Genomic DNA, 27,585 nt, shown 5'->3' with positions numbered 1-27,585 from the left:
GATGTTAATGGTAGGTTTTTTTGTAGATACCCTTTATCATGTTGAGAAATTTCCCTTTTATTGCTAGTTTGCTGAGAGTTTTTATCATGAATGAATGGTGGGTATTGTTGAGTACCTTTTCTGCATCTACTAAAATTATATATTTTTTCATTTTTTAATTTGTTTATATGGTGAATTATGTTAAAACGAACTTACATTCTTGGGATAAACCTCATTTGGTTTTGATTATAGACTATAAATATGGATTCTATTTGCTAAGTTTTCAAGAATCTTTGCATCTAAATTCATGAGGGATGTTGGTTATAATTTTCTTTTCTCTCTTTAACAATATGACTTTTTTCTGGATCATGCCCCTTCATTAAACTCTGAAATATAAGCTACTAAATCATTTGTGTAGCTTGGAAAAAATAATGTCAGGAACATATCTGAAGAATGAAAGCAATAAAATGCATTTGGTATGGTTCTTGAGAGAGAGAAAAAATGAGAAAGCTGGATAAGAAAGTTTACATTTTTTGCCATGTGAAATTTTTTAAATGTTGTGTTTTCAATATTTTTCCAGATAGATTAAATATTCAAAAAGGAAAAATTCCTTATGTAAAAACATAAAGAAGGAAAAGGAAAGAAGATAAAGTTCTTTCTTATTAGTGGGAAAGGAATTCAAGGAGAAGGGAATGGTCGGGGAAAACAAATATGTGAAGACAGGCTTACTTCATGAGGGTGTTTCCCATTTCCATTGTTGTTTTTACATGGGGAGAGCGAAGGATATAAACTTCTATTGATTGAGCCCAATGGGCTAGGCACTATGATAACATTTTTGCATATATGTCATATAGTGGTATTGGGTGGGGAAGACTTTTTAGAGGACAGAAGAATCCACCATGTTGACTTCCAGTACATTCCAAAATGCTCATATGGGCAGGACTTGGAGGGTAATATTTATTTAATATGGTTGATCTAGTCTTTGAATGGAAGAGCACATTTTAAGACACTGACCAACTAGTGTCCAGAAGAGCATTATTTGGACAGTGAAGAGACCCCAAACCCACTTACTTAAAGATGTGTCTATGCTTCCCTGGAAAAAGAGAAAATTAATGAGGGATGGGGAGATAATGCTCTTCAATAATCAAAGGTTTTTCTCTATTTGGAAAAGAAAATATACTTTCTGGTATATAGCTTTAGCTGGGAGAAATAGTATCAAAGGTGAGGATCATAGAAAGCAGGATTTCAGCTTGGTCCATGCTATCTGGAAGTTGAATGGAGGTGTTTTGCAACAACGTCATGTACCAGGTGGAGAATGGACAAACAACATCATCCATCTTGGACACCAGGAGGGAATAGGATTCTTGGGTTTTATGGGGAAGGGAGTAAAAGTCTGACAGCCAATGTCCATTTCCACTTGAAGAATCTCTGAATTAGCTGTGTCTGCCTCTTCCCTCCAAACAGATAGGAACCAATACAAAATGGTGGATATGGGTGTAGGTGTGTATGTGTGTATGCCTGCGTGCCTGCATATGCACACACACACACACATCAGAGCTAGGAATTTTTAAAAAAAAAGAGCTAGGAATTTGGAGTCATACATATTAACAAGATTTGGATTCTGGTTTGATCATAGTACTAGCCATATGACCTTGAGTACGTGGTCTGACCTTTTTTGGAAGATACCTTATTTTTCCTTATCTGTAAAACAAGAATGATAAAACCCACTTTAAGAGCTCATTTTCAGAATTAAATGAAATAACACATAAAGCACTAGGAGAGCTCCTAATACATAGTGAACACTTCATCAGTGAATTGACTCTAGCTAGGCTTGACCTTGTGTACAGCACACTGAGCTGTTGTTCATGGGCTGCAATCACTCTGGTGCAATCACTGATTGCATGGTTGCAGTTATATTGGTTGTTTATTTTATTTATTTTTTATTTTATTTTTTAAAAATATTTTAAAGATTTTATTTATTTATTCCTGAGAGACAGAGACAGAGAGGTAGAGACACAGGCAGAGGGAGAAGTAGGCTTCATGCAGGGAGCCTGACGTGGGACTCAATCAATCCCAGATCTCCAGGATCAGGCCCTGGGCTAAAGGCGGCGCTAAACTGCTGAGCCACCCAGGCTGCCCTGGTTGTTTATCTTAATTACTCCCATGCAAGCATGTGAGCTCCAAGAAGCATGAACACTGCTGTTTTATTCACTCTTTTATTTCCAGTAGTGTGCATGGTGCAGGCACATTTTATATGCTCAAAGATGGAAAGAGCAGTGTCTCACTCCTCTCCAGGGCCACTGAGTCTCTCTCGATGTTGGCAGACACAGGTCTCTGCAAGCAGCTCATAAACAGAGGTCGAGGAATGGCCCAGCCTTCCCTTGGCACAACCTTTTAACCATCTACTAGACTGAAACCACAGGCTAACCAGGACGTATTGATAGGATAGATGATGTTAATTTGTCACCAGCTTTCCTATCCTGTGGGTGAGGAAGTTGAGTCAAGGAGTTTAAATCAGCAGATGGGGAAGAGACAGGCACAGCAGTAATGTAGGGATTGAAATTGAAGTCTGGCCCACACACAAGTGTAGACATGCAAACCAAAGAGTTAATCACCTTTGTCTGAGAGAGAGAGAGACAGAGAGAGAGAGAGAGGGAGAGAGAGAGAGAAATGCTCCCCATGACTACCAAATTCAGCTAACTCCGGTGCTAACAGCACAGGTGATCTGTTTCCGGGTGACTGGAGGTTTGGGTGAGACAGGACGGCAGAGCCCTGGCTCTAGCCCCCCTCCTTCCTCCCTTAACTGGAAGCTCTTCCCTCTCCCCCTAAAAAAGAAGAAGTTCATGGGAAATGCAGACTCCTGGGCCCCACCCCCAGACCTGTCAACTCTGAATCTCTAGGGGGTAAGACCTTAGGGGCAATCAGCTTCCTGAGGGGTTCTTAGTTAATGGAGCTTGAGAACCTCTGCCCTGGACCACCTCACCTTTCCACCTGGTCAGTCCGTCTGAAGCCTGGGCAGTTTCTGCTTCACGTTCTTTGCACCCCTGGCCCTGCCCAGAAAGGAGCCCGGGCCAGACCAATACTGGGGGAGAGCCTGGGGCGGGGGGTGTGCTTGGGGCCCAGAAGTGGGACCAGGCAGGAAGTGATAAAACCTGGTGGGGGTAGGTCTTGCTCATGACACTGAGCGGAGAACTTTTGATTTTTTATTTGCTAGTCTCAAAATTCCTCTGAGTTGACTAGGCCAGGCTATGGAAAGTGGATGTTAGCAGATGCCCTCACTGCAGCAGACTATTGGGCAGAAGACAAGGGGAGGAATTTATTGTGCTCTTAGAAGGGAAGGGCAAGAAGGCCATTAGCAGGGTGCCTAAAGGCTGAATATGCTTCAGAGAAACCCCATGGGGCAGGGGAGCTCCCAAAGAGGCTCCCCAGGGAGGGGACAGGCACAGCTCCCAAAGAAGGTAGGGAGAGGTCTAAAAAAGATGCCTAGGTTGTTTGCAGAGCAGTGTGTGAAGTGACCTCGCTAGGGCTCCCCCAGTTCTCCAGTGAATTCTGTTAAGCCCATGAGTATTCTGTGAATGAATTTTGTTGTGGAAACTGAAGAAAGGTCAGAGGTTCAAGCAGAAGATGAGGATGATTCAGGCTGCCCTCAAAAATCTGGAATCCTGAGAGGAGCCAAAGAACACAGAGCATGGGAGATTCACAGAGTCCAAGGGCTTTGTCCTTCCACAGGCCAGAGAACTGGAGGAGTCAAGCAGATGTTGTCTAATTTGGGGGGATAGGAGGCCTCTATCCAACTACTCTCAACCCTGAAAATGAAGTGAGAAGAAAACAGGAAAATGTGGTTTGGCTCTATAAATGTGATACTAATTACAGCCATCTGTGCAAGTGCTTTCCATTAATGCTTAATTGCTTACCATGTGGTATAATGACAATTATGCATTGCACAAACTGTGCGTCAGATTAGCTGACTTTTATTTGCTTCCATATGGGGTGATGTTCCTCACACTCCAGAGTAAGCCTGGTTTGGTAGCCTGGTTGTCTATGGGCTAACATAGTGTGGGTTTACTTACAACTTAAAAATATATATACATAGGCACAACACTCAGTGTAGAGGTAATTCTCTCCTCTGAGAGGCAGATTACCTCTTGCTGGCTCAAATGTCAGTATGTTGTCTGTTTTGGGGGCTTGGTAAAAAAATGAGAATGTGACTTCTATCTGCATTTTATCTTTTGACCTTTTTTATTTAGGAGATCTATAAGTGTCCTTGCCAAAGCGACTAGATCCCTACACACTTCTAAAACAGAACTTGAATAACCATTCCCAACCAGTGTTAATAACTCACCCTAAGTAAATGCTTCAGAGAAGAGAATAAAATTCAGAAACCATTCCTCAGGGTACAGTTAATAGAGACAGTGAATGTAAAGGCTCTCCAGTGGTTCCCCGTAAAGAACAGCTTGGAAGTAAAAGATACCAGCTCATGAATCCCAAAGGTAACTTCTAAGTAGGTGCCTCCAACGGTCTTCCAAACTCTTCCTTCTGGCCTACTATGTGTCAGACTCTGGTCCAGGCACTGCAATAGCAGGGTGTTGGGGCCTGGAGGCCAACATAAAATACATGAGTATCTTATAAAGCCTCCTCTCTTTTCTTAGAGAGATGCTAACTTGGTTCGGTGAGGGGCCAAAGATGAATTCAAGAGGCCCTTGAGAGCAACTGAATACACATTCTTCTCAAGTGCACATGGAACTTTCTCCAGAATAGACCACAACTGGGTCACAAATCAGGTCTTTACCGATACCAAAAGATTGGGATCGTCCCCTGCATATTCTCAGACCAATTTGCCTTGAAATTAGAACTAAATCACAACAAGAAGTTTGGAAGGACCTCAAACACATGGAGGTTAAGGACCATCTTGCTAAAAGATGAAAGGGTCAACCAGGAAATTAAGGAAGAATTAAAAAGGTTCATGGAAATTAATGAGAATGAAGATACAACCGTTCAAAATCTTTGGGATGCAGCAAAAGCAGTCCTAAGGGGGAAATACATCGCAATACAAGCATCCATCCAAAAACTGGAAAGAACTCAAATACAAGAGCTAACCTTACACCCAGCAAAAACAGCAAATAGATCCTACACTCAGGAGAAGAAGATCAGAAAATAGATCCTACACTCAGGAGAAGAAGATCAGAAAATAGATCCTACACTCAGGAGAAGAAGAGAGTTAATAAAGAGTTAATAAAGAATCGAGCAGAACTCAACGAAATCGAGACCAGAAGAACTGTGGAACAGATCAACAAAACCAGGAGTTGGTTCTTTGAAAGAATTAACAAGATAGATAAACCATTAGCCAGCCTTATTAAAAAAAAGAGAGAGAAGACTCAAATTAATAAAATCATAAATGAGTTTCTCTCATATGAGATCACTACCAATACCAAGGAAATACAAACGATTTTAAAAACATATTATGAACAGGTATATATATATATATATAATGCCAATACATTAGGCAATCTAGAAGAAATGGACGCATTTCTGGAAAGCCACAAATTACCAAAACTGGAACGGGAAGAAATAGAAAACCTGAACAGGCCAATAACAAGGGAGGAAATGGAAGCAGTCATCAAAAACCTCCCAAGACACAAGAGTCCAGGGCCAGATGGCTTCCCAGGGGAATTCTATCAAACGTTTAAAGAAGAAACCATACCTATTCTACTAAAGCTGTTTGGAAAGATAGAAAGAGATGGAGTACTTCCAAATTAGTTCTATGAGGCCAGCATCACCTTAATTCCAAAACCAGACGAAGACCCCACTAAAAAGGAATTATAGACCAATATCCTTGATGAACATGGATGCAAAAATTCTCAACAAGATACTATCCAATAGGATCCAACAGTACTTTAAGAAAATTATTCACCATGACCGGGTAGGATATCCCCGGGATACAAGGCTGGTTCAACACTCGTAAAACAATCAATGTGATTCATCATATCAGCAAGAGAAAAACCAAGAACCTCTCAATAGATGCAGAGAAAGCATTTGACAAAATACAGCATCCATTCCCGATCAAAACTCTTCAGAGAGTAGGGATAGAGGGAACATTCGTCAACATCTTAAAAGCCATCTACGAAAAGCCCACAGCAAATATCATTCTCAAATATCATTCCCAAAGGCACTGGGAGTCTTTCCCCTAAGATCAGGAACAAGACAGGGATGTCCACTCTCACCACTGCTATTCAACATAGTACTGGAAGTCCTAGCCTCAGCAATCAGACAACAAAAAGACATTAAAGGCATTCAAATTGGCAAAGAGGAAGTCAAACTCTCCCTCTTTGCCGATGACATGATACTCTACATAGAAAACCCGAAAGCCTCCACCCCAAGATTGCTAGAACTCATACAGCAATTTGGCAGTGTGGCAGGATACAAAATCAATGCCCAGAAATCAGTGGCATTTCTATACACTAACAATGGGACGGAAGAAAGAGAAATTAAGGAGTCAATCCCATTTACAATTGCACCCAAAAGCATAAGATACCTAGGAATAAACCTAACCAAAGAGGTAAAGGATCTATACCCTCAAAACTATAGAACACTTCTGAAAGAAATTGAGGAAGACACAAAGAGATGGAAAAATATTCCATGCTCATGGATTGGCAGAATTAATATTGTGAAAATGTCAACGTTACCCAGGGCAATTTACACGTTTAATGCAATCCCTATCAAAATACCATGGACTTTCTTCAGAGAGTTGGAACAAATTATTTTAAGATTTGTGTGGAATCAGAAAAGACCCCGAATAGCCAGGGGGATTTTAAAAAAGAAAACCATATCTGGGGGCATCACAATGCCAGATTTCAGGTTGTACTACAAAGCTGTGGTCATCAAAACAGTGTGGTACTGGACAAAAACAGACACATAGATCAATGGAACAGAATAGAGAATCCAGAAGTGGACCCTCAACTTTATGGTCAACTAATACTCGATAAAGGAGGAAAGACTATCCACTGGAAGAAAGACAGTCTCTTCAATAAATGGTGCTGGGAAAATTGGACATCCACATGCAGAAGAATGAAACTGGACCACTCTCTTTCACCATACACAAAGATAAACTCAAAATGGAGGAAAGATCTAAATGTGAGACAAGATTCCATCAAAATCCTAGAGGAGAACACAGGCAACACCCTTTTTGAACTTGGCCACAGTAACTTCTTGCAAGATTCATCCACGAAGGCAAAAGAAACAAAAGCAAAAATGAACTATTGGGACTTCATCAAGATAAGAAGTTTTTGCACAGCAAAGGATACAGTCAACAAAACTAAAAGACAACCTACAGAATGGGAGAAGATATTTGCAAGTGACCTATCAGATAAAGGGCTAGTTTCCAAGATCTATAAAGAACTTATTAAACTCAACACCAAAGAAACAAACAATCCAATCATGAAATGGGCAAAAGACATGAAGAGAAATCTCGCAGAGGAAGACATAGACATGGCCAACACGCACATGAGAAAATGCTCCACATCACTTGCCATCAGGGAAATACAAATCAAAACCACAATGAGATCCCACCTCACACCAGTGAGAATGGGGCAAATTAACAAGGCAGGAAACCACAAATGTTGGAGAGGATGCGGAGAAAAGGGAACCCTCTTACACTGTTGGTGGGAATGTGAACTGGTGCAGCCACTCTGGAAAACTGTGTGGAGGTTCCTCAAAGAGTTAAAAATAGACCTGCCCTACGACCCAGCAATTGCACTGTTGGGGATTTACCCCAAAGATTCAGATGCAATGAAAGGCCGGGACACTTGCACCCCGATGTTTCTAGCAGCAATGTCCACAATAGGCAAACTGTGGAAGGAACCTCGGTGTCCATCGAAAGATGAGTGGATAACGAAGATGTGGTTTATGTATACAATGGGATGTTACTCAGCCATTAGAAACAACAAATACCCACCATTTGCTTCGATGTGGTTGGAACTGGAGGGTATTATGCTGAGTGAAATGTAGTCAATCGGAGAAGGACAAACATTATATGGTCTCATTCATTTGGGGAATATAAATAATAGTGAAAGGGAATAGAAGGGAAGGGAGAAGAAATGGGTAGGAAATATCAGAAAGGGAGACAGAACGTAAAGACTCCTAACTCTGGGAAACGAACTAGGGGTGGTGGAAGGGGAGGAGGGCGGGGAGTGGGGGTGAGTGGGTGACGGGCACTGAGGGGGGCACTTGACGGGATGAGCACTGGGTGTTATTCTGTATGTTGGCAAATTGAACATCAATAAAAAATAAATTTATTATTAAAAAAAACGAAATGGAAAAAAGAAAAAAAAAAGAGGCCCTTGAGAGAGCAGAGAGTGAGGGCAGAGGAGGACAGTACAGATACATCAGCAAAGCAATCTTACTTCTGCAAGTCGTCTGATCTGAGTTGAGGATGTACCCTTGTTTGCACCTGCAGACGTATGAGCCGGGGGTATTGATGCAGAAGTGGGCACAGTTATGCTCCAGGACGCTGCACATGTGGACCACTGAAAGGGAAGATACAGCAAGTTAAGGCAATGATGATGCCTTCTCTGACTTCATCCACCCACATTTATTCAGAACCTACTGTCAAGGAGAAAGCAGGACTGAAAGGAAAACAAACTGCAGTCCCTACCCTCAAGGGGACTTAGAGCCTCTGGTTGGACAGTCAGTTCTAGGTAAATGCCATCAGCAATATATAGATCAAGGGCCACAGAGAGTTAAAGAGAAATGATACTAGGTTGACATGTGATATAGCTGATAAAAATGGGTCAAAAATGACCTACCAAAAAACAGAAATTTCATGGTTCAATTAATAATACTCGACTAGGGACCCAGAAAGTTTGCTGATACCCGAGGGGGCATTGGCTAATGCGTAGATTTTCAGTAGCAGCAATGGCGGTGGAGGACAAGCTATTAGTTAAATGAGGATGTGGTAAAGAGTCAACAGTTTTTTTAGGACCATAAATCCCCAGAGCAATCTTTTAATATACGAAGTGTCACACAGAATATTTTGGAGTAAAAAATCCATGTCTAAGTTCCATGTTTCCATAATCTTTCTGTCTTTTCAATTTAAAATATTTCTGCATTTAGTTTCTGAAGTACTTTGACTTTCAGATACATCAGTTCTTGCATAAGTCTATCTGGAGCTCATAAAAATTCTCATTTTTTTACATCTTAGTTTATTACTTTATTCAAATAATTCAACTTGAACATATTTAAAATTAACAAGCATCATTATAAACAGAGTACAAGTTATGTAAGTGTTCTCATAAACAAAAAAGATGTCCATATGCAGGAATATATTTTTATGAAGCCAAAATAAAAGAGGCTTTCAAAAGCTAAGAACAATCTCATTAATCCAGCACTTAGGAAAATTGAGCTATTGATGAAATTGATGACATACCTTACGTTCATGTCTCATTACTCCTAAGTAAGAAATACTGTGGGAAATAAAAGGAGTAAAAGTTTTAAAATTCTTAACAATACAATTTAGAATGATTGTTGTGAGTTTATAATTGTTTGTGTTTTAATTCCTGTTAAGATACAATGTTTGGAAAGTTCATAGATTAAAATCCAATCAATCAGTTTTACTTTGGTGTGAAAAAAAAAATCTATTTCTGTGATCTAGGCAATTTTCTTAACCTCCATTTGCATAAAATGGGGATTAAAAAATAGCACCTACCTCATAAGGGCTTTGTAAAGGTTAAAATAATTAAGATAGTAAAGTGCTTAGAACAGTGCCCTGGGGGACTGCTCCATATGTTAGCCATATGTAGCAAAGGGAAGCATGGAGGTTTATTGTCTTATTTTACATATGTGGGCTCATTCTATATGTGCTGATTGTCAGCTTGGATTTCCACTCAATGCTGACCACAGATGCTATCTGTATTGATGTATATACTGTCTTTCAGGGACTCTAAGATGCACCCCAATTTGAAAGATGTTAAAATGTGAAACCATGTACAATTGATCTTAATTATTCACAGACTCCGTATTTGTGAACTCGCCTACTCACTAAGATTTATTGGTAATCCTGAAATCAATACTCAGAGTGCTTTCGCACTCATTCAGCGGCATGCTCAGTGATGAAAAATGTGAATCTGCTGACGTGCACATTGCAAGCGGAGGTGGGATAAAGCGAAGCCCTGCCTCTTTGTTGCAGCTCTCAGATGGTAAACAGGTATCTTTTTCAAACACTATTTAGTGCCACATTTAAAAAAATTTGGTGCTTTTTTTTTTTTTTTTTTTTTTTTTGGTGATTTTGCTGTTTAGCATGGCCCCAAGCAGAGCGCGGAAGTGCTGGTGTTTGCTGACACGAGGCGCTTGTGAAGTGTGTCTAGTGCTCCTAAGTGCAAGCAGGCTCTGAGGCGCCTCACAGGGAAAATGTATGTTAAATCAATTGCATGCCTGCAGAAATAATAGTACTATTGGCTGTGAGTTCAGTGTTAATGAAGCAACATATATGTTGAATAAAGTGCCTTTAAACACATAGAACAAGGTTATATGTTATCAGTTGACAAAAATGTGGACACTAGAGGCTTATAGGAACCTAATTCTGTATTTCCCTTAGGAGCCATGGTTCGGTATTTGCAAATTCAGCATTCACCATAACTTTACAGAACATAATTCTGAGAATGATGAGAATCAACTGTGTATCTTATATTTGATCAAATACATTAGGTCTAGTTTATTCCTTTCAATCACTTTATTGATTGGTCCTACGAGTCTTCCTCGTGTTTAGCCATTTCCCCATAAGCCATCACTTGAGCAGTCACCAAATTTTCACTTTCATGAGGCTGAGATGTACATTCTCAAACACATCTCGAGCACATGTGCAGTGGTTTCACTAGAGCTCGGTCCTGGTTTGAATAGATGTGGCGTAACTGCCTTGCAAGGTGGTTCACGCCAGCAGAGCACAAGAGAAACAATTCCCACACAAAAAACCTCAGCACTCAGGATTATCACAATGTTAAGTTTCCGACAGTCATGAGTGTGGAAAATCATTATCCTGTTTTTAATTTGCATTTGCTATGCACCCTGGAAGGCTCTCTTCCTTTCCCGGATGGCTGGAGCCCAGTGGCCCACAGGCATGGGGTTGTCTCTGAGGAGCTCTCAGCATGTCCCTCTCCTGGGTAATGAAGGAAGTCTCAAGTCCAGGCAACCAGCAGCACAGCAGTTAGCCACTGGTGTAAGGCCCAGGTGACGAGCCTGGTGCCTGCCTGTCTTCTCACCAGGACCCTGGCAGACTAATTAAGGGAACAGGAGATGTGAGGTAGAGAAAGCAGGCCTCGGCAGCAGGCAGCACAGTGGGGACGAGGGCGACTCCTGGAAGCAGACTGCCTGAAGGCTCTGCTTCACCACTTACTGTGACATTGTATGAATTACTTATTTTCCCTAAACTTCCCTTTCTTCACCTGTCAAATGGGGAAATTACAAAAACTCTTGAAGAGGGTTTTGGAGTGACAGCTCATTACTACAGCTTGTTTTGGCCATGTGTTGTAAAAGAATCAGAAGCAGGAGACTGTAAGTTCGTCTCACGGAAAGTGCGTTGGAGGAGAAGGGAAGATTTGGATGAGAAGGGAAGAAGGTGCTCCAGTTCACCTCTACCTGAACAAGGGAGAGGAGTTCAAGTAAGTTGGGTAGCCCTTCTAGACCTGTTTCTTTATCTGTAGAATAAAGGCATGAATGGTGTCTAGGGCCCCTCAGCACAGACACTTAGCATTTTGTCTGTGCAGCACCATCCACCTCCTTTTCTAGAAATCGTCCTTCCTTCTCACCTCAAATGCATGGGAACTGTCGGAGCTGCTCACGTGTTGGGAGGAGGCAGCCCCCTCCTGGATGCCACTGGTCTGCAGAGAGTCCTTCCTTGGCATCCAGGAATGAGAACTGAGGAGAAAGGGCCTTAAACCAAGGGCAAGGACATATGGGGGGCTGGCAGGTTGCATGCCTTCTGCTCCTGAGGCAGAGGGAGGAGGTGGAGAGAAAGTGGGGCTGCCATTCACTCCTCTCCTCCTTATTTCCATGAGGGCATATAATACCATCTCCCCTATCCCCAAAAGCTAGTTCAAATCAAATTTCTGTTATTTTCAAGCAAAAGAATCCCAAACATTTTGACTGAGATAAAATAAAAATTCTCCATCTGTCAAACTTTATGGATGAGTGATTGGGGTTTCCAAGAACTTCAAGGCCCTCACACCCAGCTGTCCCGTGCAACCAACTGAGCTCTGTGCCATGATGCAGGGGAGGTCGTCCTGCCTCCTCCACTCACCTCCACAAGGCCTGACAGGTTGCAAGTGGGTCAAGGCTTTGTGTTCTGGGGAAGGAACCACTAGTCAGCAGACCACATCATTGGCAGAATTGGATTTTGCTTTAAGATAGAAATGTGTATAAATGCTTATTAACAAACGCATAAATGATCAAAGGAGTGGCAGGGCTGACTAGAGGTCTAGAAAGGAACAATTGTTGGGTACAAAGAGCCAACCTTTGTTGAAGTCAGTCTTGTCTCTCACTTAACACCAAAGCCTCAAAGAGCTGTAATAAGTGTAGACTTTGCCCAGGCTGGTTCACAAAAGGTCTTAGGAATACTATGAGAGCCTTGATGCATGCCTGGCCTGGATGGGGTGGGGCTATTAGCATAGGAACAGGAGCCTTCAGGCTCCAACTGCCAGGCCTGGCTGACACAGCAGGTAGCAAGAGGTTAATTAAAAGCAGCCCTGCCCAGGTTACAATGAGTCATCAGAAAGCTCCGGGTAGACCTGAGTTTTTCAGCCCCTAGATTCAGTGTCCTCTCGCACTGGGTGGCAAAAATGGCAGACCCTGGGATGTGTAGGTTTTGGTCATCTTGTAGACAGGTTCTCAATTCACAGGATCCCTCCTCTCCAAGTCTCTCTGGGGCTCTCAGGGGTGGCCTGAGAATGCAACCTCAGCATTCTCCCTCCTGCTGTGGCTGGTGTAGGAATTTACTGCCCATGGATATAAAGCCACCGTTGTGCCCAAGTTCATGTCCACACAGCCAGTGAGAGCCAGAACTAGGTCTGCCACTCAGGGGCACCCTGGCTTCGGAGCCTAATCTCTTCCTAGTTTTACAATAAAGGTTCCTGCTTTGATCACTCAGGACGACTGCCTATCTCTTCCAATCCACAGATCCAGCAGCATTTTTCAGCTCAGCTAGAAGCGTAGGAGCCTTAGCCTGCTTCGAAGGCTATCCCTCCGAAATCCCTCCGAAATCCTGTTCTTAGCTGCATGGTGGCCTCCACTTCCAGTTTTCAAATGGTGGGTCAAGTCTCCTTAACAGGTTACAACATTATGAGAGAATCTGGACTAGTTCTTTGTTGCTGTTGTTATTGTTTAATGAAATAAAAAAGTCAATTAAAAAATAATTCCTTTCCTGGCTTATTGCCATGGCCCAACCCCTTCCCCTACCCCAATAGCCAGGAAACTCCAACTCATCAGTCAAGTCTGTGTAGCACAGAGTGGTTAAGATATAGGCTCTGAGGCAGAAGGCCTGGGCCTTCATCTCAACTCTACCATAGTGTTGTGTGACCTTGGACAAGTCATTGAACCTCTCTGGGTCTCAATTTTCTCTTCTGTAAAATGACATAAATAAATAAAAATTAAAAAAAAAAAAAAAAGGGATCCCTGGGTGGCGCAGCGTTTTAGCGCCTGCCTTTGGCCCGGGGCGCGATCCTGGAGACCCGGGATCGAATCCCACATCGGGCTCCCGGTGCATGGAGCCTGCTTCTCCCTCTGCCTGTGTCTCTGCCTCTCTCTCTCTCTCTCTCTCTCATAAAAAAAAAAAAAAAAAAAAAAAGATATAGGCTCTGAGGCAGAAGGCCTGGGCCTTCATCTCAACTCTACCATAGTGTTGTGTGACCTTGGACAAGTCATTGAACCTCTCTGGGTCTCAATTTTCTCTTCTGTAAAATGACAGTTGTAAGAACACCTACTTCGCTGGAGGGTATTATGCTGAGTGAAGTAAGTCAGTCGGAGAAGGACAAACATTATATGTTCTCACTCATTTGGGGAATATAAATAATAGTGAAAGGGAATATAAGGGAAGAGAGAAGAAATGTGTGGGAAATATCAGAAAGGGAGACAGAACGTAAAGACTGCTAACTCTGGGAAACGAACTAGGGGTGGTAGAAGGGGAGGAGGGCGGGGGGTGGGAGTGAATGGGTGACGGGCACTGGGGGTTATTCTTTATGTTAGTAAATTGAACACCAATAAAAAATAAATTAAAAAAAAAAAGGAAGTAACAGGAAAAAAATAAAATAAAATAAAATGTTTGGCAATGTCAAAAAAAAAAAAAAGGAACACCTACTTCGAAGATTTGTTGTGTGAGAAAAATGAGTTAACATATGCTAATAAGTCAAACCAGTGCATTAATATTATACTAACATCAATAAATGATAATGATTATTATTATCTCCTTTCTAAAGCCCTCCTAGAACCCCTAGAGAGCCCCAGGTGTTCTTTGACCCTTAGTGCCAGGTGACTCTCAGAAGTGCACATTTTGGATAGGTGGCATCCTATTTCTCTGTGAGGAAAGCATCTTCCCAGCAGCCTAAAACCCTCAAGCCTGGCACATGGAGCGTAAGAGCTTGGGCCAGAGAGCCTGCAATCTGAATCTCCAGCCCTGCTATTTGAAATTGCTTATCTTTTCTAAGGCTCAGTTTACACTTCTGTAAAATGGGAATGATAAGAGCCACCACCTCATAAGACTGTTGTAAGTATTAAATGCATACAGAAAGTACCTAGCCCAGGACAAAATTCGCTATTAATAACAGAATGTAGCTCAACAAATATTTAAGGAACAAATGAGACTTCCAAAACCTCACAGATGCGTGGAACTTCAAAGATATTCCTTGCTGTTGTCTGATAATTGGAGTGCGGATCAAAACTGAGGCCATCTGCCTAGCCTGCTGGTCCTCTGTGTATCTGACTGTAATCACACACAGCATGGCACACACTGTATAGGGCTCTACAGTTGATAACACCCCTTCACACATCTACTCTGTAGGTAAAATCCCCATTTTACACATTGCAAAGTATTGTACAGATGGCGTGGGGATGAGATTCAAGTCTGCCCCTCCTCCTATCCTACAAAGGCTTCCTGTAAAATTCTGAGGCAAATGCCAACCTCAAAGCTGGTTGACCTTGCAAGGCTAGACTGTGGAGGTGGCCACCTTAATGGTTGCCGCCTTAAAAGAAAATGGTTTACCTTAAAAGAGCAATTTACAACCCCTGACACCTGGAGGAGTGCAATGAGCAAGAAGTTTGCAAATAGAACCCACCGACCAGGAATTCACTTAAGCTGTTTACTAAGGTGTAAAGAAGGAGGGATGCTACTGCGTTCCTTCCCCCAGATTTTCGCGAGGATCAAATATAAGAACAGACGGTAAAGTGCTTTACAAATATTAGTTATTGCAGTCTTTATTGCAGGGTTGAGAAAGGGGCCCCGGGGCCTCCTCAACCTTTTTAGACGTTGACAGGTCGGCTCAGCAGAAGCCCACCAGGCCATGGGAGGTGGGAGAGGAGCTAGTCCCCTGCTGGTGGCCAGGGGGATTCAGTTCCCAGGCCACACAAACAAACCAATAGCATAATACCCCTATGTTCTTAGAGCTTCTGGATTACAACCAAGGGTGGGGTGGAGGGCCCACACTGCCTTTTAATTTTGCTGCCTGACCATAAACACACAGAGAAGGTTCTTCTTCAGACAAGGCTACATCCTCAGCCTCATACTGCCTTTTCATTTGCTGATAAATCCAGAGCGCTCAGAAAATAACTCCTCCATTGACATTTTCCAAAACAAATGCATAAACTCATCAAAACGGTTACGGAACCAATTTCTTTTTTAATATTTCCAGGAAAGGGGGAATATAAATTCTGCAGAAGTCATTTAAAGTCATAAATCTTAAAATATTTGTAGCTCATTCTACTGGTGGAAGTTGACCAGGTGACCGGGGCTCTTCTGCGGTGCCAGGACAAATGGCACTTTTGAAAATTCTCCAAATGACAGGGCAGAGAAAAAAGTTCTTTTTCCTTCATGGCATTGATTTTTTTTTTTTTTTTTTTAATGAATCTTTTGATTTGGGAGTCAAGAAACAATGGAATCTCTGCTTTTTGAGGTTAGTTCTCAGCAGGGTATTTTTTTTTTCTTTTTTTTTATATAAAGACACATCAAAACACACTGTTTTTCCTCCCTGAGGCTTTGGTGGGGGGAACACAGGTCTCTAAGCTGTGTCAGAGTCTGAGAACAGAGTCAGAGTCCTCAGAGCCCCCAGGGGGACAGAGTCCTGCTCCTGGGAAGCTGGAAATGAGTCTAGTCCTTAAGCTCATTCTCCACAGATACTCCTGGGGAACACTAATAATTTCAAAATAGATCTTTCCTTTTGCTTTCCCATCAAAGAATCATGGCAGTTGGAGGAACAGGAATAAAGGGAGGTGGGCGAGGTAGGACTGGACACAGTTTACCAGTTCAGAGGCACATTTCCAGTTTCCAGGGACTGGCAAGGAGACTAGGTAGGCCTCCTGGGCCACTGCCCTCCTGGAGGAGGATAGCACAGGAAGCCAGAGGCAGAAACAGGAAACTGGGAAGAGAGTGAGCAGACCTGTTGGGGGGAAGTTGAGGCATGAGTTCTGGGCACAGGTCCCTGAGAGCCAGATAACAAGGAAGGAACAGAGAAATCTCATGGAGAGGAGGGTTAGAAAGCAAGAGGGGCGGGTATTAGGCTGACTGAAATAAGTCAATTGGAGAAAGGAAATTATCAAATGATTTCACTCCTATGTAGAATATAAGAAACAGGTCAAGGGACCATAAGGGAAGGAGGGAAACTGAGTGGGGTAAAAATCAGAGAGGAAGACAAACCATGAAAGACTCCTAGCTCTGGGGAACAAACTGAAGGTTGCTGGAGGGGAGGTGGGTGGAGGGATGGGGTAACTGGGTGATGGACACTGAGGAGGGCACATGATGGGATGAGCACTGGATCTTATACAATACGTTGGCAAGTTGAATTTAAATAAAAATTAAAAAATTAAATAAAACCATAAAAAAGGATTGAATAAATTGGTAATAAAAAAAAAAAAAAAAGAAAAGCAAGAGAGGGCAGATGAGCCTTACAGCAGAAGGCAGCTCAAGGACGTGGCGAGGCATTCCCCCTACAGAAGGAGGTGACCTCAGCTCAGGCCTTCTTATGCACTGGGCCTCTCTGAGGAGGAAACATCCACCACTTGCATCACCATGGGGCAATGGTGCTTGGTATTGGACCCCATCCAAGGAGACATTATGGTATTTTTTTGCCCTCCTATTCTCATCTATACTCCGACTCACAAATTCTAACTTAGGAAACGCCAGTGCAGTCCAATGTGCTGGAGAAATACTGCCTATCTACTCATAGTCATTCAACAGTGTGGGTTTGAACGTCCCTTCCTCAGAGAAATCTCCCTGAACACCCTGGCCTTGGTTGAGTCCTGCCCTGCATTCTTCCTCCATGACACTGTCATGACTGCAGTTACTTACTCATCTGTGTCACTATCTCCTTATTATCTGCCTCCTTGGCTAGAGTGTAACCCCAAGAGAACACCATGTCTATCCTGGCCTTTGTGGAGCACTGCTTCCCTGCACAGTACCTGGGATAAGGTAGCACAGAATCTATGCTGAAAGATAAAAGAAGGAATCCTCCACAGGAGAGCAGGACTTACTGCACAACTTCTTCTGGAACACCGAGGTCAGGGACTCCATCTGGCTGAAGTTGGCCACCAGGAAGACATGGTCCTCATGGGGCTCACTCCCAATGGCCTTCAGTGTGTTGAGGTCCACCTGGCCCACACCGATGGCAAAGATCAGGATGCCTGTGTCACGTGCCTTGGCAGCCACCTCGGCCACGGAGTCCTGTGGCCTCCCGTCGGTCACAATCATTATGACCCGCAGCACGTTCTCCCTCAGGGGCCGTGCCCCCTCTGCTTCTGAGAATGCAATGTTCAGGGCGTACTGGATGGCCAGCCCCGTCATGGTGCCTGTGGACAGGTGCCTCATCCTCTTGACGGCACGCTCCACTTCAGACTTCTTCTTGAAGGTCTTGAGGGAGAACTCGTTCTTGATGGTGCTGCCATACTGCAGCAGGCCCACTCGGGTGAGGTCAGGACTGATGTCCAAGAACTGCAAGATGTCCAGGATGAACTCCTTAACTTTTGCATAGTCATGGGTGTTGACACTGCGGGAGCTGTCGATGATGAAGACCAGGTCTGCCTGTTTATTCTCACAGGAGCTCTCTGGGGAAAGAGGAGAGGTCAAACTCATTGGAGGAGTGCTATAAGGGCCAGTGCAGGCTGGCTGTTACTGGAATTCCTAGGGCTGGGGGTCATCTTTGGAACTCCAGTCTTCATTGGTCTTTCTTCCCCACTCAGAGAAGCTGTAAGTATATAATGTGCATGACGGGGTGATCATGAGTATTGGCTACAAACAGATACTATTAATTTTTTGCAAGATAAATGAACACTTCGGTTCCTAAAAAGTCATCAATACAGTTTTAAGATGAGCAAACCCCTGATCAGGGTCAAACATGATTTTATTATTTAGTGCAGGCCACAAAAGCTTGGCTGGATACTGCATGGCATATACCACAAGCCTACAACAGGGAGCACCATCAAGGAGCTTACAGTCTACCTTAGGAACTTAACGAATGTAATGAATGAAAGAATAATTAGCATTAAGCAGAGTGGTGCGGACAGTAGATGTTCAGAGAACAGGGATGTTAGGAGGCTGGGGCCAAGAAGATAGGACATGAATGAGTTTTATGCAGTGTTGGGATTGAAAGTAGGAACACACGAAGAGAGACCCATGAACGGAAGCCTAAGATGGCAGGAATAATGGCAGAAATGGAAGAAGCGATGAAGGAATTGCTGGAGGTACAGACAGGAATGGAGCTGGTGGCGGGTAACCTGAAGCCAGCCATGAAAGGCCCAAGAAGTGCATGTGTGATACCACAGGTGATGGGCATAATACCTTAGCATCATATTACATAACTTTGCTGGCCTGTGCAGAGGTCACATAATAACAGGTCAATTGAGGGTGGCAGTGGTTTGCAAGGTGGGTGAGGCAGTACCACTGCTGCACTCATCTGGTTGAGAGGGGGACTCAACCTCAACTGGTGGGGGGTGGGGGGAGAGGCAGGGCATCGTGGAACCAGAGAAGGAACCGACCAAGAAATATTTCTTTTTTTTTTTTTTGACCAAGAAATATTTCAACAAAGGATACCATTAGACGGGAAAAAGGCAAATGTGGAATCTCTCTCTTACCCCCACATGCTATTCCCTCAGGCTCCAAGCAAGAAGGCTAAAAGGGGTATGAATCTGTGGACAAAACTCATCACCTCCTGGGAAGAAGCTGATATGGGATAAACCAAAAGGCCTCCTGCCTCAGAGGTTGGAGGTTGGAATTTCTCAGATGTTCTGAGCTATTGCCTCCAGCCAAGGGAGTCCCCCCTCCCCTTCCCAGACTCTGTAGCTAAATCCAGATTTGATGGGGATTAGAAAAGGGATCCCAAATGCTTGACCTAAATCCCAATCACCACAGCTGCAAGAAAGAGAGACAAAGCCAAATATGAGACAGTGAACCCAGTCATCAAAATGACAAGTCGGAAAGGCCCATGAGGTCATCCTGTCCAGGCAAGCTTGCCAGGCTGTGACTCGTCCCGAGAGCCTGTGCACAAACCTCGTCCACTGTAGCCTCATAAGTCTTCCGATTTGGGAGTGAGGAAGCACCCCCAAACAACAGCATCCTAACAGAAGACCAACCTTGTGCTGCACCCACATATAACACTGGGGCTGTGTGAATTCAAAGTGAGTTTCTCAAACCAGAGGCCCCAGAAAACCACCTTTGAGACTCTGGGAGAAAGATCAATATAAAATCTGACTTTGTGGGATGTTTTCAAATCTTTTTTCCAGAGCACATTCATCACTATGGTCTCATTTGATTTTCAGAATAAGCTCTTAAGAGGGAAGCAGAGTATCATACCCACTAGAAGCATGAGAAAATAGAAGCCCCAAGAGTTGGAGAATCTCTTCTTTTGCAGAGAAATACCTATATGAAGACAGGGCAACACCCAGTGCATTAAGTGGTAATGAGAATTTTGGGAACTGGTGTGGGGGAAGAGGGTGGCCTCGCGTTCTTGTCTTCCCACATTGCCCCCCACTTCTCTCCTGTGAGACCCAGCCTCTGGAGGAGAAGGCTGCTGCTCCTGGCTGTGTATGTAGTCCGTGTTGCCCACAGACTCCTGCCCCACAAGGCAAGAGGCTGAAACCCAGCCCAGCCCTGAGCCCCCAGGACTGTGTCCACCCTGAGAAGTGCCTAGAAGGAGTGCCTCTTCTAATTTTCACAAAGGTGCCTCTGGTCTAACATACAGCCCTTGGTCAGAGCCATGAATGATGGACTTACAGGTCCCAGGTCCCAGGCTGGCCCCTGTCCAGGAGCCATCTGCACCCACCAGTGATGTGTGAACCTATCACAGGGAGAATGGCCCAGTGATCTCTGCCTGCTGAGGGCATCTGCAACAACCCTGCCACAGAGGAAGATATTAAGGAAAGGCTGCTTGGAAGGGGGAGAGGAGACAGTAGACTGGCCCCCTGAGCAGTCTTCCTCCAGAGATGTTTGGAAGCAGGAAGTCCTCTGGGGCTGGGTTCTTTGCTGTGGGTCTTAATCACAGTGTAAACATCCCACCAAGCAACACACTCAATTTAAAGGGAAGCCTGGAAGTTCCATGGGGAATTATGTGATAAATTGGATTAGTTCCCATCAAAACAAGCGTGTTGTTTCCACAATGCCTGGGCATTTACAAAAACACCACAAAGTTTCAAAATGTTGGAGGTTCCCAAGGAGCTGTGACTGAGTTGAAAGCGAATCTTGACAGCCCAAGTGACTGAGTTCTCTTCAGGAGAACTTCTCAGGTCCCTTAAGGGCTCAGAACCACAGTCTTGCGGCTTGTCCCTGAGAGGACAGTTCAGTGGTTCTTAAACTTGAGGTGCCTCCCAACTCCCTGGAGAAGTGTTAAAAACTAAGATTGGTGGGCCACACCTCCAGAGTTTCTGATCCTTTAGATCTAGGGTGGCACCAAAAAAATCTGCATTTCTAGCAAGTTCTCAGGTGAACTACTGGTACTACAATGCTACTGGTACAGTGACCACACTTTGAGAACCACTAATTTAAGTACTAGAGAGATTTCTGGAGGAAAGAAATTCTGGCAAGTCTCAATTTCAGCATAAGACTGTAAATTCTCCAAAGTGGGAAACTTGTCTCACTCATCTTCCTGACTATGCAATTGGGAACAAAGTAAGTCTTCAGTCAACATTTGTGGAATTAAATGAAATTCTTGGTGGTGAAGCAAGGTTTCAAGTGGAAGGGACTGAGCCAGAGCAGTCAGTTCAAGGAGATGGATGAGGACCACAAAGTGAAAAAGTTCTAAAGCAGAAACAGGTGTGGGTCCTGCTAATAGGGTCACAGATTCTAGACCAAAATCTTTGCCATTTTATGAGGAAGCATAGCCACTTATGAACTTTGGTTCATAGACTCATAGACTAATAAACTCAGCTGGAGTGGTCTATATAAAGTCCAAGTCACTCATTTTACAGAAGGGGAAACTGAGGCTCACTCCACCTCTGTGAGGCCTTGTGGCTCATTAGGGCCAGACTTGGGATTATACTGATGGCTCTTCCACCATGGAAGGCATCATGGTGGGCACTTTGGAAAATTCTCAAAACAGCCAGCATTACAACATGAGCTTTATAGGGATGCCTGAGTGGCTCAGCTGTTGAATGTCTGCCTTTGGCTCAGGGTGTGGTCCCGGAGACCCACAATCAAGTCCCACATTGGGCTCCCTGTAGGGAGCCTGCTTCTCCCTCTGTCTGTGTCTCTGCCTCTCTCTGTGTCTCTCATGAATAAATAAAATATTGAAAAAAAAACTATAAACAACATGAACTTTGTAAATGCTTTGGAATATTTGCTGTGAAGAACCCCAACAGATTTTCCACACAGGGACTGCTAAGAGATGTTTCTAGAAAGTGGACTTTCCTCTGTGTGTGTTCCTTTCACAAACTGGTTCTGATAAACGGCATTCCTATCTTCCGAGCATGGGAGAAGAGCATACAATCTTCCTTCCTTCATGACAGACATTCAAAGCACTGGATAAGGGTTTGTTTTGTGGGCACATGATAAAATGTCATCCCTTGAACCACAAAGTGACAGTCTGGACCTTGTTAACGGCACTTCAATACTTTCAGCTTGCTTTCAAAACCCACAAGTTGGGCAAACAAGTGTCTCTTACCATTGAACCTGAGCCAGGACAATTTTAAGCAACATTCCCACTCCAGCAGGATTACACTGTGCAAGCTCGGAGTGATTTCCTCCTCTCAGGGTTGTAGACTTGTCACTAATGAGCCCCCCTTGCTCTGGTTAAGTTCCATCACAGCCATGTAATTGTACAGTAAATATTTGGTGCCATCTGCCTGGGAAGATAAAAGCATGCTTGGAGAAGGAAAGTATGTGAATATCTATAACAAAGGTAAAATAATTTCATCCAGAGACTGAAAAGGGGCTCTGAAATGCTTAGTGAAGCAACATATAGTCCTATGTCCTCAGTGTAAGTCCAGTCTCTGCCACCTTTTGTCCATGTGGTCTTGAGCCTCTGCTGACCTCTCTGACCCTCTCTTCTTCTGTGAAATGGTGATAATAATACTTCCCAGGGATGTTATGAAACTCAAAAGAATATAATAATAATTTATAGCTATAGTTTATTGAGTACTTAATACATACTTGGCCTTGTTCTGAATACTTTTCAAGGTGTTGGCTTATTTATTCTTTACACCAACTTTAGGGAGTAGGTACTGTACTATTCCCATTTTACAGATGAGGACAGTGAGTCTAGAAAGGCCAAATAACTAGCTCAGGTTCTCATACTTAGGAAGAGGGGGAGCCAGGACCTGAACCCATCTTGCCTGGCTCTGTAGCCCACACTCTTAACCACCAAGCAGTACTCAGGAAGGATTTTGTCCATTTAGACCCACCGTTCTCAGAATACCCAAGATGCGCAGGGACTGTACCAGCTTACTGGGGTCAGTTCTTTCCTTCCCTGGATCCACAGCCTGAAAGTTATGGCTCAAACTTGCCTGCTTCCTGCCAAGTGTTGCTCCCTGCTAAATGACTATTTGCATTTTTAAAAAATTAATAGAATGATAAAACAGACGCTTGCCTCCCCAAATAGCAGCAGCCCAGTCCATCAGGCTGCTAGTCATTCTCATTCTCACTCACCTGGCAATTGCTAGCTGAGAGATCAGTAGGAGCAAGGGCCCAGGGGAACCTGAGGGATGGAGCAGGTGTGATGCAGAGCCCAGGGAAATTACATCCCATAAGCATTTGGTTTGTGAATGGAAATATAGAGGCTGGTCAAAGAAAGACAGCCAGAGAGACAGACAGGCTGAGAGAGAAGCCTACCATGTTGAACGACACTGCAGCCTGACCCAGTGTGTGCTCCATGAGCACAGGCACACAGATGCCTAAGGTGTGGCCCTAATGGCCACCTCCTTTGGCCTTGATGCCATGTGCCTCCAAGACTGTGACTAGTTGTTGGGACTTACGGGTGATTTCATGGACATTTAAGAAGCAGTTTAGACTACTTTTTATTTTTGCCCCCAATGTGACTCACCCTGAAACTCCCCTGTATCTAGGCACTTGATTGGGGCACGTATTCCCTGGCTGGGGCTGGAAAGACCACAGTCAATCCCGTTCTCCCCAATTCCCTTAGGCTGCTGCGTGAGCTCCTGACAGATATTTGACAATTCCGTTAATGAGCTATGGCCTTCTCTGAATCCATTATGGTCTACTCACATCTTCCTAAAGAACCACTGGGTAATACCTTGAAAACCTGATTACGTTCTATTAGGGAAACACCCTAGACTTCTTAGTGGTATCTAAAACATACCTTGGACTCATTAGCAAATCATTCTCCACTTGGTAAGATTTTCCAAACATTTTTCCAAATTCTGAGGTACTTCTGCTTCTCTAAACACCATTACATATGATGCTGGAAGCAATTGCTAATAAGCCAAACAACAGAGTCAGGATCAGAAAGGGTTTCTGAGTGCTGGAATAATGAGTCAAATCTAACAAGATGAAATCTAATTGGGATAAATGTCAAGCCCAGTGCATAAGGCTCAAAAACCCAAGTGTAGAAACCACAGGAAAAGAACATCTGGATTGACAGCCAGTCACATGATAAAAATCTCAGGCCAGGATGGCAGATCTCAAGCTTTGTGTGCTGGCATCTGTGAGACCACCTAATCAATCCCAGGCTCAGAATCAAAGTCCAGCCACAGCACAGCTCCCAGTATAGCACCTCGAGTTCCCTCTACCTGGTACCTGGAGGGAGCCAACCAGACACCTTGCAATCAGGCACATTAAATCCCTCCTGACCTTAATGCTGCCACCATCTCATCAATGGCTTTCCTCTTCTGAGAGAATAGAGAGACTCTCCCAACCAATGGAATTCCCTCTTCCTCTCTCTACAGCAGAAATTTCCTATAAATGAATATTTTGGTGAGTTGCATTGATCAGCCTCACCATAGCTGAATCTGGCAGCTATAAGCTCTCAGGATGCTATTTCATTGAAGCAATTTCTTCAAAAGTAACCACCCTAAGTTTCACTGACAGTGAGGTCAATAATGTTCATGGGAGAAAGAACTAATGAACTCTTTGGCTCAGTACTCCCTGCCTATACCTTATACCCCAGTGATAGCAAATGGTCTGTGGTTCCCTACATCCTCTCTGGGATGCTTAAGATTCAATGCTGTGTTCATCTATTTTTGAAGACCTTTCTTTGATGCACTCCTCCCCCAATACTGGCCTAAATGAGGCCTTCCTCTGAGCCCCCTGGTACCTGCCCCATTTACCCCTGTCTGGGCATGTCCTCCTAGCATCCCATGCATGGAGCTACCCCGTCACAGGCAGTATTTTCTATGAATCCCTAGTACCCACACAGTGCCAGACATGATGCTCCATCATCCCTTTGATGTGCATTTGTGACTTGCAGGTGCAGGAAGGTGGGGAAGACAGAAGGTGCAGATCCCCCTCCATGACCTGGGAGAGCTGTTCAGTGGAGATACAATAAAGAACACCCACAGTGGTGGGTGTTCCTGTCATGTTCCTGGTCTTAGGGGAAAGGCTCTCAGTTTTTCACCATGGAGAATGATATTTGCTGTGAGCTTTTCATAGATGGCTTTTAAGATATTGAGGAATGTTCCCTCTATCCCTATACTCTGAAGAGTTTTGATCAGGAATGGAGGCTGTATTTTGTCAAATGCTTTCTCTGCATCTATTGAGAGGATCATATGGTTCTTGTTTTTTTCTCTTGTTGATGTGATCTATCACGTTGATTGTTTGCTCATGAATTAGAAGAATTAATATTGTGAAAATGTCTACGCTACCCAGGGCCATTTACACATTCAGTGCAATCCCTATCAAAATACCATGGACTTTCTTCACAGAGTTGGAACAAGTCATCTTAGATTTGTGTGGAATCACAATAGCCAAACTGTGGAAGGAGCTTCGGTGTCCATCGAAAGATGAATGGATAAAGAAGATGTGGTTTATGTATACAATGGAATTTACTCAGCCATTAGAAACGACAAATACCCTCCATTTGCTTCGACGTGGATGGAACTGGAGGGTATTATGCTGAGTGAAGTAAGTCAATCGGAGAAGGACAAACACTATATGGTCTCATTCATTTGGGGAATATAAATAATAGTGAAAGGGAATAGAGGGGAAGGGAGAAGAAATGGGTAGGAAGTATCAGAAAGGGAGACAGAACATGGAAGACTCCTAACTCTGGGAAACGAACTAGGGGTGGTGGAAGGGGAGGAGCGCGGGGGGTGGGGGTGACTGGGTGGCGGGCACTGAGGGGGGCACTTGATGGGATGAGCACTGGGTGTTATTCTGTATGTTGGCAAATTGAACATCAATAAAAAATAAATTTATTATTACAAAAAAAAAAAAAGATTTGTGTGGAATCAAAAAAGACCCCGAATAGCCAGGGGAATATTGAAAAAGAAAACCAATGCCAAGGGCATCACAAGGTTGGATTTCAAGCTGTATTACAAAGCTGTGATCATCAAGACAGTGTGGCACTGGCACAAGAACAGACACATAGGGGATCCCTGGGTGGCACAGCGGTTTAGCGCCTGCCTTTGGCCCAGGGCGCGATCCTGGAGACCTGGGATCGAATCCCACGTCGGGCTCCCAGTGCATGGAGCCTGCTTCTCCCTCTGCCTATGTCTCTGCCTCTCTCTCTCTCTCACTGTGTGCCTATCATAAATAAATAAAATAAAATAAAATTAAAAAAAAAAAAAAAAAAAAAAAAAAAAAAGAACAGACACATAGATCAATGGAACAGAATAGAGAACCCAGAAATGGGCCCTCAACTCTATGGCCAACTAATATTTGACAAAGCAGGAAAGACTATCCACTTTTGGCAAAAGGACAGTCACTTCAATAAATGGTGCTGGAAAAATTGGACAGCCACGTGCAGAAAAATGAAACTAGAACATTCTCTCACACCATACACAAAGATAAACTCAAAATGGATGAAAGATCTAAGTGTGAGACAAGAATCCATCAAAATCCTAGAGGAGATCACAGGCAACACCCTTTTTGAACTTGGCCACAGCAACTTCTTGCAAGATACATCTATGAAGGCAAGGGAAACAAAAACAAAAATGAACCATTGGGACTTACTCAAGCTAAAAAGCTTCTGCACAGCAAAAGAAACAGTCAACAAAACTAAAAGACAACCCACAAAATGGGAAAAGATATTTGCAAATGACCTATCAGATAAAGGGCTAGTATCCAAGATCTATAAAGAACTTTTTAAACTCAACAGCAAAGAAACAAACAATCCAATCATGAAATGGGCAGAAGATGTGAACAGAAATTTCACCAAAGAAGACATACACATGGCCAACAAGCACATGAGAAAATGCTCTGCATCACTTGCCATCAGGGAAATACAAATCAAAACCACCATGAGATACCACCTCATACCAGTGAGAATGGGGAAAATTAACAAGACAGGAAACAACAAATGTTGGAGAGGATGTGGAGAAGGGGGAACCCTCTTGCACTGTTGGTGGGAATGTGAACTGGTGCAGCCACTCTGGATAACAGTGTGGAGGTTCCTCAAAGAGTTAAAAATAGAGCTACCCTATGACCCAGCAATTGCACTATTAGGGATTTACCCCAAAGATACAGATGTTGTGAAACGCCAGGACACCTGCACCCTGATGCTTATAGCACCAATGTTCACAATAATCAAACAGTGGAAGGAGCCTCAATGTCATTCTACAGATGAATGGATAAAGAAGATGTGGTCTAGGGATGCCTGGGTGGCTCAATGGTTGAGCATCTGCCTTTGGTTCGGAGTGTGATCCCAGGATCCGGGATCAGGTCCCATATTGGGCTCCCTGCGAGGAGTCTGCTTCTCCTTATGCCTATGTCTCTGCCTCACTTTCTCTCTCTGTCTCTCATGAATAAATGAATAAAATCTT

At 43.6% G+C, this 27,585-nt stretch overlaps 1 protein-coding gene across 7 annotated transcripts in view; it reads right to left on the bottom strand.

Moving 5' to 3' along the window:
* MATN2 (matrilin 2) overlaps positions 1-27,585 on the bottom strand; it is a 145,899-nt gene that overhangs the window by 84,640 nt on the left and 33,674 nt on the right. For 6 of the 7 annotated variants that reach the window (XM_077846690.1, XM_077846689.1, XM_077846688.1 and 3 more), the window contains exons 3-4: positions 17,698-18,267; positions 8,379-8,501 (exon numbers count right to left, since the gene is read on the bottom strand). In XM_077846690.1, coding sequence (XP_077702816.1) covers positions 8,379-8,501; positions 17,698-18,267 — 693 coding nt within the window. The remainder of the gene's footprint in view (positions 1-8,378; positions 8,502-17,697; positions 18,268-27,585) is intronic. The other variant, XM_077846687.1, reaches the window with a different exon arrangement.

The sequence above is a fragment of the Canis aureus genome, chromosome 14 (genome assembly GCF_053574225.1).
Source record: "Canis aureus isolate CA01 chromosome 14, VMU_Caureus_v.1.0, whole genome shotgun sequence".
In the NCBI taxonomy this organism is placed as follows: Eukaryota; Metazoa; Chordata; class Mammalia; order Carnivora; family Canidae; genus Canis; species Canis aureus.
Note: the sequence above shows the minus strand (reverse complement) of the source record. Positions and strands in the feature narration are given on the sequence as shown.